General features: G+C 42.5%; 1 protein-coding gene across 1 annotated transcript; it reads right to left on the reverse strand.

The window, feature by feature from the left end:
* Window positions 1-435: 435 nt before the first annotated feature.
* On the reverse strand, window positions 436-17,155 carry LOC139145001 (NAD-dependent protein lipoamidase sirtuin-4, mitochondrial-like). Its single transcript, XM_070715888.1, has 3 exons — window positions 17,028-17,155; window positions 4,857-5,681; window positions 436-4,454 (listed from the first exon to the last, which is right to left on the reverse strand). Exons 1-3 carry the CDS (start codon window positions 17,097-17,099, stop codon window positions 4,296-4,298), a joined length of 1,056 nt encoding a protein of 351 aa, XP_070571989.1. The 5' UTR covers window positions 17,100-17,155; the 3' UTR covers window positions 436-4,295.
* Window positions 17,156-17,424: the final 269 nt, after the last annotated feature.

Below are 17,424 nucleotides of genomic sequence, written 5' to 3' on the forward strand. Positions count from 1 at the left end.
CTTATTTGACACACAGTTACAGTGTAAGATGAGAGATTTACATTGAGAAAGTAAAATCCTCTTTACTCCATCGAGTCAAAGACACCCCATCTTTTCAAACATTATTTCTTCAATGGAAGACAAATTCTTAGTATTAAGTTTTTTTGTAAGCAGTTTCGTACTTTGATAGAAGTATTTTCATGTCATGGACAACCAGACTGAACAGAATGACTACAACCAAATCTTTTATTGAAGGCCTGACATGCTATTAACCCTTTCATTGCCATGATTTGACCCAAAACCATCGGTATCTGTGGTAGTTATGGACCTATTCACTGTGAGATAGGGGTGAACAGGTTAAACCAAGAGCTGCTCATTGCACCTGATATATTGGTGAGTGGGCAATTAGGTAGCAGGAACCCTAACTGTGAAAGAAAGTTACACAACTCAGTGGTCTTAGAAAAATCATTCAAATCATTTATTTATTTAGTTTATTGTGGTTTTGTAAAATGTATGAACATATTGTATCTAACATCTAGTTAAAATTTTATTATCGTTTTGACATTCACCTTAATAAAAGTTATACTTTACATATTTGTTACATTTTGAAAAAAAGCAGATAAGAGAATAAAGTTATGTGTGGATATGCAAGTAAATATCTAAGGGTTTAAAAATCTATACTTGTAGTTATACCACTCTCCGCCTCGTGCCCATTGTTCTAACCATGCTTTCTAATTTCCATAACCGAATATCTTATTATTACCACCTGGCTTTCTTTTGTTTAAAAAGTGTCCGATTTACAAGTTCTTTGTTTAAAAGTGTCCGATTTACTAGTAAATCGGACACTTTTAAACAAAAGAACTTGTAAAATGGACACTTTTTAAACAAAAGAAAATCACGTGGCGACGAGTAAAAAAAAAATGCGAGACATTAACCAGAAGGAATTTATTTCACCATCAAGTACAGAGTAAAGACACTTTAAAAGAATCACCGGACTGAATTAATTTTGCGTGACTGGACATCTCGAAATCAATTACAGGTCACCATGAAATAACGGTATTGATTGCAAATATCACTTCTGTGTTAGGGTTATTGTTATCATGATCAATCGAAGCAGAAATTTAAGACTTCAAAGTCAGTTGTCAAATACTGAATGTGGAGATTTCAGTCGCCTTTGGTAAAGTTAAATCTAGCTACAGGCAAACACACGCGCAGTACCACAGTCATTGTGGATCTAGACATATTGTTTTTTTTTTGTACTTGCAGTTTCTGTTGCGCCTTTCTCTGACGTGGCTGTGTAGCTTGGTCTTCCGATTGTGACCGTTAGCACTGGCGTGACAGGGGGACTTTTCTTTTCCATCTTTGGCTTTGGTAGTTGAAGTGCACCGGATACAGCTCTCATTTGTACTTCATCCGCCATATCGAAATACGTAGAGCGACTCGGCAATTGCATGTATGCTGCTCAAAGTTTTCGACCCAAATGAGCAAAGCGTGACTCTGACGTCGATCTGCAAACACCTTTTCACTTCATTCAACCAACCAATCAAGCAAATTCATACAATTCAAATAAAACCAGGTGCTCAACCACGTCATCACACTACAATAGCAACACATGTCAACTTTGTTTTATCCAATCATGGGTTGTTTTTTTATACTTTCGTTCAACAAGGTGTCAAAACGCGTCAATGTTTTCCTGCCAAAGTTTCAACGTGCACTGCACTAAAATTACAAATAAAAACTTTCGGCGTGCAAACAAGGCCCTAAAACTCGGCAAATTCGTGGTATAACACGGTAAGCGAACTCGTAGTCGGCGGTTTACGGAATTAACGATACAGTTTGCCATAAAACTCCTCGGCCCTGCGGGCCTCGGAGTTTTACTGGCAACCTGTACCGTTAATTCCGTAAACCGCCTCCTACTCGTCCGCTTACCTATAGGTATACTGAAATGGCGTCTGTCTGGCAAAAATCCTGGTTTTCTCTGCAAGGGGATTTTTGAGAGTTGGCCACCCCTCTGTTTTTTTGAGCAATCCATTCATATGTTAATAACTATACAACACATGCAAATTAAACATTGTTATGTAAATTTGTCATCCCATCTTTTTTCCCAAGCTGTGAACACTGAATCCATAATCCTTCCTCATTTGACAAGATGTATTTCCACAATTAAATTACATGGTTGTATCCATAGCAACAAAAAAAAGGATGTCAATGACAACCTAAAGTGTTTCACTTTGACTGTTTTCAATACGACACTCAATCTTTTCTTAAAACTCAACCCAGCTAAAAATAAACCATAATTAAAATTTTTGAATCAGGGCAACTAAATACCATAAGGAAACCTGGCTTGAAATCCACACCTCTTACACAGATCATTCTGCATCACAACTCTAAAAATAAATCAACAATAATTTAAATTGTTATACATCTACCATCAAGAATAAAATTTTGCGTGTGATAAATAAGGTCAACGGAACACCCATTCCATTATCTTTACCGTTTCCAGACGTCATCCAACCAAATGTGCAGTGCATTCTGCATCTGCCTCTGTGTATTCACTGCTTAATGGTTTCAAGGGAGTCAGTGGATGATTTCCAGAATAAGCCTTGCACTCTGTAAGTGTAGTTCATAGTATCTGGAAGCACGTCCAAAATAGCGTTCCTTACTTATGATATATAAATGGGACGAAAAATTGTTGACATTGCACAAAAAAAAGGTCAATAAATGGCCTTACTCAGCCCATTTGATACCCAAGACATGAATGTAAGATGTTTAGTAATAAGGTTATTATGAAAATATTACAATGGATACACTCAGACACTGACACTGTGCATCGCCCTCTGCTTCGCATCGGATAATTCACTGAGCCAATATCCTCCTGTATCCTTTGCGGTATTTCATAATAAGGCCAAAGTAATTAAATTCTTTGTTTTGCGTCCCTACCCGCCTAGGTTTGTAAGGTTTTCATGAAAAACACACACAGTGTATTTGAATAGGAAATTTTAGGACATACCCGCTTAGCTTTTCTGAACTAAAATTTTGTTACAATTTTGTATTTGCTGCAATCAAATTACATTGTGTTAATTTTCTTGTGTGTGTTTTTCAGCCGCTTAGACGCGTACCTTTTCCCATTTAGAGTGGACGCAAAACAAAGAATTTACTTACTTTGGCCTAACCTCATATTCAGATATTAGCAATATTAAAATTAGCTAAGGCAGGCCACCTATCAATGCAAAAAAAAATGTAAGAGAAGAAACTTACATTACTACATACAGCTATCATCCAATCAAATAGCAAATACTCTGTATTCTGAGCAAAATTATGTTCATGATTCCTTATTATCTATTTGTAGTCTAAAGGGTCCAATCAGTACAGCAGCAACCAGGGTGCCTTTGTAACAATTGAATACGAAACATACTCCCTAGGGTAATGTTCAATTGCAATAAAAGTTTAATAATCTAGTTTTCTTAAGTCTTGTTGTAAACAATTAGGGGAATAGTGAGGACTTCATTTTGCTTAAAGGGGAAGTTCACCAAGGGTGATTTTACATGTGTGCTAGCTTTGTGGTCGCTTATTCTGGAAAAGCCATTTTTGCCATTTATAACTCGCGCGATTTTTTACAAAAATGGATAAAAATAGTACCAGAAGTTGCATTTTAGGGCTTCATCAACTCCATGTAATTTGAATCATGGTAAAAAAGCACCAAGCTTGGCTCTTTCATCACGTGATATAGCAGGGACCATCTTCTGATTGGTATGGCATTGTCCACATACACGTACCACGTTCACCACTCTGATACTTGTGACCGCAAATTTACTTGTTATCTGGCCAAATGACTCTCTGTTTTACAAGGAATTTTGCTAAATGGCTTGACGGTTAATGTGGCGTTCTCTGTAAGAGACACACGCACACAAAAAAAAGAGTGAAATATCTCAAAAGTTACAGCTACTGGCCCTTTTAATCAAAAATTAAAACCTATGGTAAGGGGAGAACTTACACTTTCATTTGGTAACATATAATGTGCCTCCAGTTCATGCATAGTACATGAGTGAAGGCGATGAAGTTCATTTCTGGTTGAGAAGGCAAGATGAAGTTCTTTGAAGGCAATGCCCAAGAAAATGTCAGCAGTTGCTGCATCAATAACTTTACTGAATTTTTTAAGTCTGAGGTACAATTGTAAATGACAAGACAGACATCACTTGTCTTTCCCTGACTTGTTATAAAATCCCTGTTGTCCATACACAAGGGTACAAACTTATAAAACTTGTTTGCAATCAAAACAACAGATCAAAGAATGATTTCTTGTGCACTATTTCTCATCAAAGACGATTCATCTCCAACTTGGGCAGTATGTCTCCAAGCTTGGCGGGGATTTTCAGTGTTGCCAGGTTATCAGCTCGGGTCTCTCCAATGTTGATTATGATGATTGGTTTGTTCTGTTGATAGGCACGATTGATGAACCTGTAACCAGAGTATACCTGTAGGAAAGGAGAGAATCGGTAATACTATAAGCATCAGGCAATGTGTTTCAATAGCTTGCAGATTTAGTGAGTAAAAATCATGTTTACAGTATCTATATATGAAAAGGGCATTTCTCTGCCAATGCATGGTTATTCATTCATGGGTGACAAAATCGAGCGCCAGGTCCTATGTCTCAGTTTGAATAGGTCAATGAATTTGCAATGTCAGGCTTACAAAGGAGTATGACAAAACTGGTCACAGTACCACCAAACTAGGCCGGGAGACTACCACACGTACCTGTACCTCACAATAAAATAAACCATAACTCGTCAGTCCCGAATATACAACAGTTACATATGAACAGTTAAATGGTCACAGGTGTATGTAATGCCCTTCTTTCAGAAACTTCATCAACTTACATAGAGTGATGAACCAGCCACCAAGACAGCGTCACATATGTCAACTTTCCTGTACAGAAAGTGGACGATGGTTTTCGGCACATTATCTCCAAAAAATGTCACATCTGGTTTGAGAGTCCCGCCGCATTTCACACACTCTGGAACACGGAAATCCCTGATTTGCTCATCATCTAACAGAACGTCTCCATCCGGAGCTACAGGTACAGATTCAACTTCGAATAACGGATTCAGTTGTAATATTCTCTGCTGAAGTTCATGCCGATCAGATATAGTTCTACAATTCAAGCACACAACTCGATGGGAGCATCCATGTAGCTCAGTCAGATCCCTTGTTCCGGCTTTGGTGTGCAAGGCATCAACATTTTGAGTGATTAGCCAACATAATCGATTCTCCTTTTCCCAGCCAGCCAGAGTCTTGTGAGCAATGTTAGGCAGGAAGGAACTGAACTTTGGCCAACCGATGTAATTTCTGGCCCAGTAACGTTTACGTCGTTCTGGATACTTTAGGAATTCCATGTACTGAATGGGTCTGCTCTCACTGCGTGCATACAGACCGACCTCTTCAGATCTGTAATCCGGTATTCCTGATTCCGTGGATATTCCAGCACCAGTTAGCACTAGCAAGTTCTTTGTCTCATTCAACATCTCCTGTAGTTGTTCAAGCTGGTAGGGCTGGACTGGCTGGCTTGCAGGCACAAATGCCAGATTGCGGGCTAGGTTGAAAACGGCAGGTCGTGACATTAGTAGTAGCGATTTGACCAGATGACTTGATCTTGAACACACTGCTGCCATCATGAAGACTAAAAGCGACCAGTCTGGAAGAACCTGTAATGGACCATCATACAAAACAAGACATCTGATGAATAACAAGCTTAGTGAGTAATTATATAATGCTTCCGTAGAAAGTGTCACTACTGCCAATGCTGCCAACTGGGTCTAATATGCGTATGGTGTGTGAGTGACCATGTTATGAGAAAAGTGTTGTTCCTTCCAGATGTCTTTTGGACAGTGAAATAGAAACTTGGTTCAGTTTTATCAAAGTTAGAAAGATGACAGGCAACTTTGATTCAGAGTGGTTACGAATGACTTACTTCATACATTTCAAGTATCACAGTAGCAACTTAGGGGCAGTGGATAATTAAAGCATGCATACGGTAAATGAAACTCAGTGCATTTGGCCTCAACCCCCCTCCCCCAGTGGGGCCACCTCTAAACAAAAGTTTAGAAGTGCGAAAATCCAATCCAGCCTCATTCTGTATCATACCTATATACAATCGGTAATTACATGGTTAAGAATATACAGTGTTTACAATCGAGTTCGAACCCACAATATAAAGCATCCAGTCATCTAGTGGAGAACCAACAGACAGAAATACTCGACCAAATCCACCACTGGTACACGCCAAACAGTATAGCGCAATATTTTGCGATACAGTAAAACGTGGAGCAAGATGTTGATATGAAAATATGTAGTGCAATTTTTGCTCACGGTGTATAAATCGAAATACAGCCCCCCACCCCCCCCCCCCCCCCCCAACGTGGAAGTGTGCGTGTTTTAGTTATCCAGGGCCCCTTTGGCTATCAGGTGTAGAAAATTTTGATATTGACATATTGACATATTTACGCATCACATATTAAATCTCTGCAATTTTTTCAACCTCACAGTCGCCAATCAAACGCTAGAAACCATTCCCGTTACGTAACAAGTAGCTGATGTTTGACCTCACTCCTGAACACCTCAATGTACTGTAAAGGGGCAGACAGTCCATGTAGCCGATAATGACATGCTAATTAGATGCATGTGTACGGAGTTACAAGTTGGCCTTGCGGAGTTCCAGTATATCTGTGTCAAGTATCAACTAAAGTTACACTATTACACAGTAGAAGCGAGATTGTTGTTACACCTATATTACTACCTTACCTACGTCTGATTAACCCGGCCTCTGTACGAAGTTGCGTACTAAGTTATGAAGTTAGATACGACTGGTTGAGGGCGTCCTACACATTCCAGTGTGTACATCGGGGGGACTTCATACAGTTACAGAGTTACAGTAAGGGAACTATGCGGGCGGCCTGTACCAAGTTGCGTACTTACATAGTTACAGAGTTAGGCTGCGGGAACTATGCGGGGGGCCTGTATCAAGTTGCGTACTTACTTAGTTACAGAGTTAGGCTGGGTGAACTACGCGTGGGCCTGTATCAAGTTGCGTACTTACTTAGTTACAGAGTTAGGCTGGGTGAACTACGCGGGGGCCTGTATCAAGTTGCGTACTTACTTAGTTACAGAGTTAGGCTGGGTGAACTACGCGGGGGCCTGTATCAAGTTGCGTACTTACTTAGTTACAGAGTTAGGCTTGGTGAACTACGCGGGGGCCTGTATCAAGTTGCGTACTTACTTAGTTACAGAGTTAGGCTAGGGGAACTACGCGGGGGCCTGTATCAAGTTGCGTACTTACTTAGTTACAGAGTTAGGCTGGGTGAACTACACTGGGGCCTGTATCAAGTTGCGTACTTACTTAGTTACAGAGTTAGGCTAGGGGAACTACGCGGAGGCCTGTATCAAGTTGCGTACTTACTTAGTTACAGAGTTAGGCTGGGTGAACTACGCGGGGGCCTGTATCAAGTTGCGTACTTACTTAGTTACAGAGTTAGGTTGGGTGAACTACGCGGGGGCCTGTATCAAGTTGCGTACTTAGTTACAGAGTTAGGCTGGGTGAGCTACGCGGGGGCCTGTATCAAGTTGCGGACTTACTTAGTTATAGACTTAGGCTGGGTGAACTACGCGGGGGCTGGGTGAACTACACGGGGGCCTGTATCAAGTTGCGTACTTACATGGTTAGAGAGTTAGGCTAGGGGAACTATGCGGGCCCTCTACCAAGTTGCGTATTACTTAGTTACAGAGTTAGGCTGGGGAAGAATGTAGCATTTGAAAACCTTAACATCACAATTTCTTGACTTCAAAACACATACGAAGGTATAATGTTACAATGTCATAACAAATCGCATTTCTCAAATATATGTTAGATGTGAAACCCCGATTTTATGATAATATTTTCATTGAAAATCTGCGTCCACGAAACACACTCACTTCATTCATTTTGTCATAAATTTCATCTTCTTTTCACTGCCATGGTTTTGTCTGATTCATAGTCTACTTTTCTGTTTACGCATTTGTAAGTGTTTCTTGTTGTCTATTAACTAGTTGCCCTACCACCCTGCACGTCAAGGTACATGCCACAGGCACGGTTTGTAAGTTATGTTATGTATCATGTGTGTGTGTGTGTGTGTGTGTGTGTGTGTGTGTGTGTGTGTTCGTGTTAGCACTGTGTGTCTGTGTTCGTGTTAGCAATATGCCGGCTCATTTTTATCAGGTGTCCTTCCTTTGACCATCGATGGAAACTGCTAATTGGCGGGCGAATATGCGGAGCAAACTTCGTTCTCTATTGTTATGTTATCTAATGTTATCTTTATTTATTAAAGTGTCATGTGTGGACTTATATAATGCCACACCCAGCCCCTACGGCTTACAAGACACTGGAGTAATACAGTTCTTTAAGTTATGAATAAATAAGCGTAAACATACTTAAACATTCTCTTACAAAAAGCATTTACTTACAAAGTTTGCTAGGTCTACAGGCATGACTTTCATTAAACATTCTAGATTTTCATCGTCGCCCTTTATATCAAAATGTGGGGATATTTCCCTCTATTACTAACTTCTCTTCATTTACCCATGATAGAAGGTTCGGATTTCTGCGATATTATTACACCCTCGTTACGTGCAATGTCACTTTCAGTACTGTGTTATAAAGTGTTACAACTTCCTCTTCATTCATTTCCGATTTGGCGCTAACTCTCCTGTGAATGCACTCCATTACCAGCGTTTATTCGATTTTCCATTTTCCCCTGTTAACTATTTCATCGGAATCGCACAATACTCAAGACCATATACTTGCTTTAGTACGACCATTCTTTTGCGTTTTCTACCTTCTTTTGGTTCACTTTCTGCCGCCATTACAACTAGCCTTTGCCCGAAATTGTTTTCACAAAAAATGTGAAAGAGGCTCCCCCTTACTATCCAAAATGTTTTTTTTGAATTTGTGTTTGATTCGTTTTCGATATGTGTTCCTACATTCTTATCCGATTGTTTGTGTTCATATAATGTTTGTTTAGCTTCGGATATATGTAGGGATTTGCATTAGTGTGTACGGTAATGTTTTGTTTGTGTGGGGAAAGCTTATTTCATAGAGTGGCCCTTTGATGCTTGCGTTTTGAAACCCGAGTGTGGTCTCTCATCAGTCGCAGTGTAGATTCTTTCCTCAGTTTGTGTTTGTTAAAATTTATTTTAATGCATTTTAGTGTTCTTGCTCTTCGAGTAGCGAGGCAAGTATATCAATGTTTGGGTCTTGTTGTGAGTCTGTTTGGTGGTCCGGTTTGTTTGTTCTATTTTTTTTACTTCTAACTAAATTTTGTTTTGACTAGTGTGTCTTTTAGATTTTTGTTTATCTTGTAAGCAATGATTGGTGATTCTGGGAATACATTCCTTAGTGTTGAATCCTTCTCCAGTTCAGCCCAATCTTTCAAATGACTTCCCCTAAGATATTTTGTTTTGATGTGTGGGCTGTATGTTGTGCTGAACATGAGTTTGTTTGTTGTTTCTTACGTGTAAGTGTGCGGTTTGTTAGTGTATTTTGGATAATCTGGTCTATTTTTGCTGTTATTTTCGTCATTTCGTTGTTTTTGTATTCTCTATCGAGTAGTTTGTTTGTAAGAAAGCGACTTTTCTAGTAAAGTCGTCATTGTTGTTACAAGTGCGAGCGTATCTAAGGATTTTGCCTTAAGTTTGATAAAGCCATTAACAGTTGCTGTCGGGTGACACGATTCTCTATGTACAAATTGGAATGTGTGTGTTGGTTTTGTATGTGTTTAGATGTCGAGGATATTTTCTTTGTAGTATCTTGCACCTTTGAAAACAACTACATCAATAAATGTTATTTCTTGTGTTGAGCTTTCGAATGACAACTTAAATGTTGGGTGCATTGTGTTGATTTTTGGATGAAGTTTGTGAGTTCGGTTTGTGTTCCGAGAAAGATAGCAAAGTATCATCTCTGAATCTTTTCCAGAAATGAATGTTGTTGTGGTTATTTATGATTATGAAAAGTCATGTTGGCTATTTCCGGTGAGGCGTTTGATCCCATGCTGCAGTCTCGGGTTTGGCAGAAATATTAATTGCCTGTTAAATTCAAAACTGTTGTGTTTGAGAATTAATGATAGCATTTCCATTAATTCTTCCGTGGATCATTTTTGATGCTGTATTTTGTTTCATGCGAGGTTTGTGAGTTTAGTGTTTCACTGACTAGCCGAATTGCTTCGTTGTGAATTGTCTTTGTGTACATTGACACCACGTCGAGTGTTAAGAGAAATGCTTGTTAAGGGACATTTGTCTTTTCTATTTCTGGTGTGAAATTTGTTGTATCTTTTATATATGTTGGTTGTTGCTGAACTTGTGGTTTTATGAAGTAATCCAGGAATTCTGTAATTCTGTAAATGGGACTGGAGTAGCCACTGATTATTGGTCTGCCTGCAAATTTTGAGTTTTCAGGCGGCAGTTTGTGAATTGTAGGCAATGAGCACCACTGTGGAGTACGGACATTTATGTTTTTGGATCAAGATACTTATAAGTATCATGGTCGATGTGTTTGTTCTCGTACATTTCGTTTAATAGTTTGTGTACTATTTTTTACTGTTTGTTCTGTGTCGTCACCGCCAAGTTGTGTATAAGTGTAGGTTATCGCCCGATTGAAACGTAAACAACGAGGCGGAGCCGAGTTGTTTTACGTTTCAAGCGGGTGATAACCTACTTATAGCCGTCGAGCTAACAGGGAACCCAGGATTAGTATTTATCACTCCTGTCAGACAGTGCTTACGATTAAAATGTTTTGTTTTCAGGCTAATTTTTCCCATCAGACCGCATGACATCGACTTATCACAACTTGCGTTTATCACTCGTGTCACACTGCTTACGATTTTAAATGTTTTGTTTTCGGGCCACGTAACTTGCCCATCAGACCACAATGACATTGACACGTTTGAAATCAGGGAAAATTTACCATGGATAAACCACTCACACACCTACACATGAAAGATAACAACTTTTGGAGGTTATCAAGTTATCTTCATTCTTTATATCAATAAATCGTAGAGCGTACGGTCTATGGATAAATTGCGAACAAAATACTAATGTGTTTCAAGCCGGTGATGACCGACTTATAGCCGTCCAGTTAACATGCAATTGAGTCTCTGACAGTCAATGAGTCAAGAAATCCTTTTGTAACCCATATATCATCAATCATCTAACTCTGAAAAATCAAAGTTTTAGTTCAAAATTTACATCCGAATCTGATGATAATATCACGTCCTTGTACTGGAAGTTCTTATGACGGTAGTGTGAAATCGCGAGGTTTCTTGAACTTCTTCGAGTAGTTTGCACTACGCACAGCAAGTCTGCTTGGCGTTACAGTTGCGGTTCCTGCGCTTAGGTAGTTGAGACAGTCGGAGCATACGGTTCACTTTCTTTCTTTCTTACCTCCATTACAAAGTGGCTCAGGAACACATCTAAATCATCAACGCCAAACTCTGCCAGATTGTCTGCCATGGAATTTGTAGCTGCTTCCCCAAAACCTCTGTAGCATTTCTCGCCTCGGCCCACTCATTCCTCACGCGGAGACTCCAGCTTGTGGTTCTTCTGGTGTTTTGCGGCGCTCTTCCACACACTTTTTCCTTAATATCGTCTTCAGACATGACATGGAAGCGATTACGTGCTGCAGCCATCGTGGTCTTCAAATTAGTCTTCTTTGGAGGCAAACCTTTGAGATGTTACTCGCTACACATTAAGGAACTTGAATGAAAATCACGTGTTCATCTTGCGTTTTTCTAACACACCTTACTGTCGGCGACGCACATCCTAGCACTAATTTATATAATCTCAATTGATATTAGGTCGTGTGTATTTTTTCAGGTCGTCTTTCGCATTAACACCTCTGTGGTTTTCTTTCAGTACTTAATCATTTATCACCCGCTTCCAAGTTTTCTTTCAGTAGTTAATCACTTAATCACGCAAAAACCCAGCCACACCTGATAAGTCGTCCTGAGCAACAGTTTTAATCCTCAAACACATCAACTGCTGGGTAAACATTTTGACAGAATCAGGCTATAAAACTGAGTGTTGCGTAATTGCCTTTCCCCTTTGTGTTCGTAATCTTTTGTGTTCAAAATGACTATGCCCCAAACCTTGTCGAAGGGTTTTATGGTCGATGATAAGGTCACCATACAAGCAATCGCGTACTCCCCCCAGCAAAACTCTGTAACTGAGTAAGTACGCAACTTCGTACATGCCCCCGCGTAGTTCACCCAGCCTAACTCTGTAACTAAGTAAGTACGCAACTTCGTACAGACCCCCGCGTAGTTCACCCTAGCCTAACTCTGTAACTAAGTAAGTACGCAACTTGATACCAGCCCCCCGCATAGTTTACCCAGCCTAACTCTGTAACTAAGTAAGTACGCAACTTGATACAGGCCCCCGCGTAGTTCCCATAGCCTAACTCTGTAACTAAGTAAGTACGCAACTTCATACAGGCCCCCGCTGGAGTTCACCCAGCCTAACTCTGTAACTAAGTAAGTACGCAACTTCATACAAGCCCCCGCATAGTTGCCCCAGCCTAACTCTGTAACTAAGTAAGTACGCAACTTGATACAGGCCCCCGCGTAGTTGGCCCAGCCCAACTCTGTAACTAAGTAAGTACGCAACTTGATACAGGCCCCTGCTAGTTCCTAAGCCTAACTCTGTAACTAAGTAAGTACGCAACTTGATACAAGCCCCTGCGTAGTTCCCCAGCCTAACTCTGTAACTAAGTAAGTACGCAACTTGATACAAGCCCCCGCGTAGTTGGCCCAGCCTAACTCTGTAACTAAGTAAGTACGCAACTTGATACAGGCCCCCGCATAGTTGGCCCAGCCTAACTCTGTAACTAAGTAAGTAAGCAACTTGATACAGGCCCCCGCGTAGTTGGCCCAGCCTAACTCTGTAACTAAGTAAGTACGCAACTTGATACAAGCCCCCGCGTAGTTGGCCCAGCCTAACTCTGTAACTAAGTAAGTACGCAACTTGATACAGGCCCCCGCATAGTTGGCCCAGCCTAACTCTGTAACTAAGTAAGTACGCAACTTGATACAGGCCCCCCCGTAGTTCCCCCAGCCTAACTCTGTAACTCAGTAAGTACGCAACTTGATACATGCCCCCCTAGTTCCCCCAGAATAACTCTGTAACTAAGTAAGTACGCAACTTGATACAGGCCCCCGCGTAGTTGGCCCAGCCTAACTCTGTAACTAAGTAAGTACGCAACTTCATACAGGCCCCCCTGAGTTCCCCCAGCCTAACTCTGTAACTAAGTAAGTACGCAACTTGATACAGGCCCCGCGTAGTTGGCCCAGCCTAACTCTGTAACTAAGTAAGTACGCAACTTGATACAGCCCCCGCGTAGTTGGCCCAGCCTAACTCTGTAACTAAGTAAGTACGCAACTTGATACAGGCCCCCGCGTAGTTGGCCCAGCCTAACTCTGTAACTAAGTAAGTACGCAACTTGATACAGGCCCCCGCGTAGTTCCCATAGCCTAACTCTGTAACTAAGTAAGTACGCAACTTGATACAGGCCCCCGCTACTTCATCCAGCCTAACTCTGTAACTAAGTAAGTACGCAACTTGATACAAGCCCCCGGTAGTTGGCCCAGCCTAACTCTGTAACTAAGTAAGTACGCAACTTGATACACACCTCCGGGTAGTTCCCCTAGCCTAACTCTGTAACTAAGTAAGTACGCAACTTGATACAAGCCCTCGCGTAGTTGGCCCAGCCTAACTCTGTAACTAAGTAAGTACGCAACTTGATACAGGCCTCCTCGTAGTTCCCCTAGCCTAACTCTGTAACTAAGTAAGTACGCAACTTGATACAAGCCCCCGCGTAGTTGGCCCAGCCTAACTCTGTAACTAAGTAAGTACGCAACTTCATACAGGCCCCCGCGTAGTTCCCCCAGCCTAACTCTGTAACTAAGTAAGTACGCAACTTAATACAGGCCCCCGCGTAGTTGGCCCAGCCTAACTATGTAACTAAGTAAGTACGCAACTTGATACAAGCCCCCGCGTAGTTCCTCTAGCCTAACTCTGTAACTAAGTAAGTACGCAACTTGATACAAGCCCCCGCGTAGTTCCCCAAGCCTAACTCTGTAACTAAGTAAGTACGCAACTTCATACAGGCCCCCGCGTAGTGGCCCAGGCTAACTCTGTAACTAAGTAAGTACGCAACTTCATACAGGCCCCCGCGTAGTTCCCCAAGCCTAACTCTGTAACTAAGTAAGTACGCAACTTGATACAGGCCCCTGCGTAGTTGGCCCAGCCTAACTCTGTAACTAAGTAAGTACGCAACTTGATACAGGCCCCCGCGTAGTTGGCCCAGCCTAACTCTGTAACTAAGTAAGTACGCAACTTCATACAGGCCCCCGCGTAGTTGGCCCAGCCTAACTCTCTAACTAAGTAAGTACGCAACTTGATACAAGCCCCCGCGTAGTTGGCCCAGCCTAACTCTGTAACTAAGTAAGTACGCAACTTCATACAGGCCCCCGCGTAGTTGGCCCAGCCTAACTCTGTAACTAAGTAAGTACGCAACTTGATACAGGCCCCCGCATAGTTGGCCCAGCCTAACTCTGTAACTAAGTAAGTACGCAACTTGATACAAGCCCCCGCGTAGTTCCCCTAGCCTAACTCTGTAACTAAGTAAGTACGCAACTTCATACAGGCCCCCGCGTAGTTCCCCAAGCCTAACTCTGTAACTAAGTAAGTACGCAACTTCATACAGGCCCCCGCGTAGTTGGCCCAGCCTAACTCTGTAACTAAGTAAGTACGCAACTTCACACAGGCCCCCGCGTAGTTTCCCTAGCCTAACTCTGTAACTAAGTAAGTACGCAACTTGATACAGGCCCCTGCGTAGTTGGCCCAGCCTATCTCTGTAACTAAGTAAGTACGCAACTTGATACAGGCCCCCGCGTAGTTGGCCCAGCCTAACTCTGTAACTAAGTAAGTACGCAACTTGATACAGGCCCCCGCGTACTTGGCCCAGCCTAACTCTGTAACTAAGTAAGTCACAACTTGATACAAGCCCCCGCGTAGTTGGCCCAGCCTAACTCTGTAACTAAGTAAGTACGCAACTTCATACAGGCCCCCGCGTAGTTGGCCCAGCCTAACTCTGTAACTAAGTAAGTACGCAACTTGATACAAGCCCCTGCGTAGTTCCCCAAGCCTAACTCTGTAACTAAGTAAGTACGCAACTTCATACAGGCCCCCGCATAGTTCCAAAAGCCTAACTCTGTAACTAAGTAAGTACGCAACTTCATACAGGCCCCCGCGTAGTTCCCCAAGCCTAACTCTGTAACTAAGTAAGTACGCAACTTGATACAGGCCCCCGCGTAGTTGGCCCAGCCTAACTCTGTAACTAAGTAAGTACGCAACTTCATACAAGCCCCTGTGTAGTTCCCCTAGCCTAACTCTGTAACTAAGTAAGTACGCAACTTCATACAAGCCCCCGCGTAGTTGGCCCAGCCTAACTCTGTAACTAAGTAAGTACGCAACTTGATACAGGCCCCCGCATAGTTGGCCCAGCCTAACTCTGTAACTAAGTAAGTACGCAACTTGATACAGGCCCCCGCGTAGTTGCCCCAGCCTAACTCTGTAACTAAGTAAGTACGCAACTAGATACAAGCCCCCGCGTAGTTCCCCTAGCCTAACTCTGTAACTTAGTAAGTACGCAACTTCATACAGGCCCCCGCGTAGTTCCCAAGCCTAACTCTGTAACTAAGTAAGTACGCAACTTGATACAGGCCCCCGCGTAGTTGGCCCAGCCTAACTCTGTAACTAAGTAAGTACGCAACTTCATACAGGCCCCCGCGTAGTTGGCCCAGCCTAACTCTGTAACTAAGTAAGTACGCAACTTCATACAAGCCCCCGCGTAGTTCCCCTAGCCTAACTCTGTAACTAAGTAAGTACGCAACTTGATACAAGCCCCCGCGTAGTTGGCCCAGCCTAACTCTGTAACTAAGTAAGTACGCAACTTGATACAGGCCCCCGCGTAGTTGCCCCAGCTTACTCTGTAACTAAGTAAGTACGCAACTTCATACAGGCCCCCGCGTAGTTCCCAGCCTAACTCTGTAACTAAGTAAGTACGCAACTTGATACAGCCCCCGCATAGTTCCCCTAGCCTAACTCTGTAACTAAGTAAGTACGCAACTTCATACAGGCCCCCGCGTAGTTGGCCCAGCCTAACTCTGTAACTAAGTAAGTACGCAACTTCACACAGGCCCCCGCGTAGTTGGCCCAGCCTAACTCTGTAACTAAGTAAGTACGCAACTTCATACAGGCCCCCGCGTAGTTCCCCTAGCCTTACTCTGTAACTAAGTAAGTACGCAACTTGATACAAGCCCCCGCGTAGTTGGCCCAACCTAACTCTGCTACTAAGTAAGTACGCAACTTGATACAGGCCCCTGTGTAGTTGGCCCACCCTAACTACAGACAACCCTCTCCCCCCCCCATTACCATATTTGCCCTGGACTCATTAGCATAATTTTCGTGTACCCCTATTCGTGTCGGCTACATGGACTATCTACCTGTAAAGGCTGCGGTGTGCGAAGTGTCATGTCATCTTGGAGAAACAAGTTTCACTTCTAACTCCATGGTGAATATGCATCTATATGCAGTGCAGCTTCTCTCATTATCAATGTGTGACACTTCATCCGTGAGCAGGCACAACATTTGACTCTTTATATGTTGCTGTGGGCGATCCACCGATCGCTTACGTGGTTGTGGGCACGGGCGCTTGCCTCGTCGCTTCGCGAAGCCGCTATGGTTACTTGTTGTATCATGGGGCCAGGGGCTTCGCGAAGTGGCCAAGCGCCTGTGGTTGTGTGACATAATGTTACTCGTTAGGACAAAAATCAGTTAGTCTAGCGATGAACTCTTTCTATGGCAACTAAAATTCATCTGAGATGAAGTAATGATAAAGAAGCTAGGCAATGGCTTTCATTGACTGGTAGCGCCGCACTCATTGGCTGAAAATATTTACATTAACTCACCTTCGCTCTGCCATACCCTGTCCAAGCAACTAGCAAGGCCGGCGGTCCTACGAACCCCTTTACGGGGGTCATAGGTCGTATGAGTTCTGCTGTTATATGTGCGCCGTAGATGGCGCACTACATGCTTCTTCACATGAGGGCAGCAGTAAACGTCTGTACTGCGAGTGACTGTGAGCCACCCCCCAAAACAGTCTGTTTTTGGAGGTGACTCATAGGCCCAAGGGGTTGAAGACGTATGCTGTTGCCCTCATGGCCAGTCAATATGTGTTTTATAACACACCTCATCCGCAGTCATGCATAAGAACGTACCATACGAATGGTTGATTGGTTGATTGATTGATTGACCATACACAAAATTTGTCGCATGTACATGTATTCATGGTTCTGCCCCCAAATA

Source organism: Ptychodera flava, chromosome 12 (assembly GCF_041260155.1).
Source record: "Ptychodera flava strain L36383 chromosome 12, AS_Pfla_20210202, whole genome shotgun sequence".
NCBI classification, from domain to species: Eukaryota; Metazoa; Hemichordata; class Enteropneusta; family Ptychoderidae; genus Ptychodera; species Ptychodera flava.

What these genes read in the sequence shown, in the direction of transcription:
- LOC139145001 (XM_070715888.1), bottom strand. Translation starts at nt 17,099, where the DNA reads ATGACCCCCGTAAAGGGGTTCGTAGGACCGCCGGCCTTGCTAGTTGCT. An exon ending in CAGGGTATGGCAGAGCGAAG is followed by an intron (nt 5,682 to 17,027) that starts GTGAGTTAATGT and finishes GGTCCATTACAG; the next exon opens with GTTCTTCCAGACTGGTCGCT. An exon ending in TGGCTGGTTCATCACTCTAT is followed by an intron (nt 4,455 to 4,856) that starts GTAAGTTGATGA and finishes CCTTTCCTACAG; the next exon opens with GTATACTCTGGTTACAGGTT.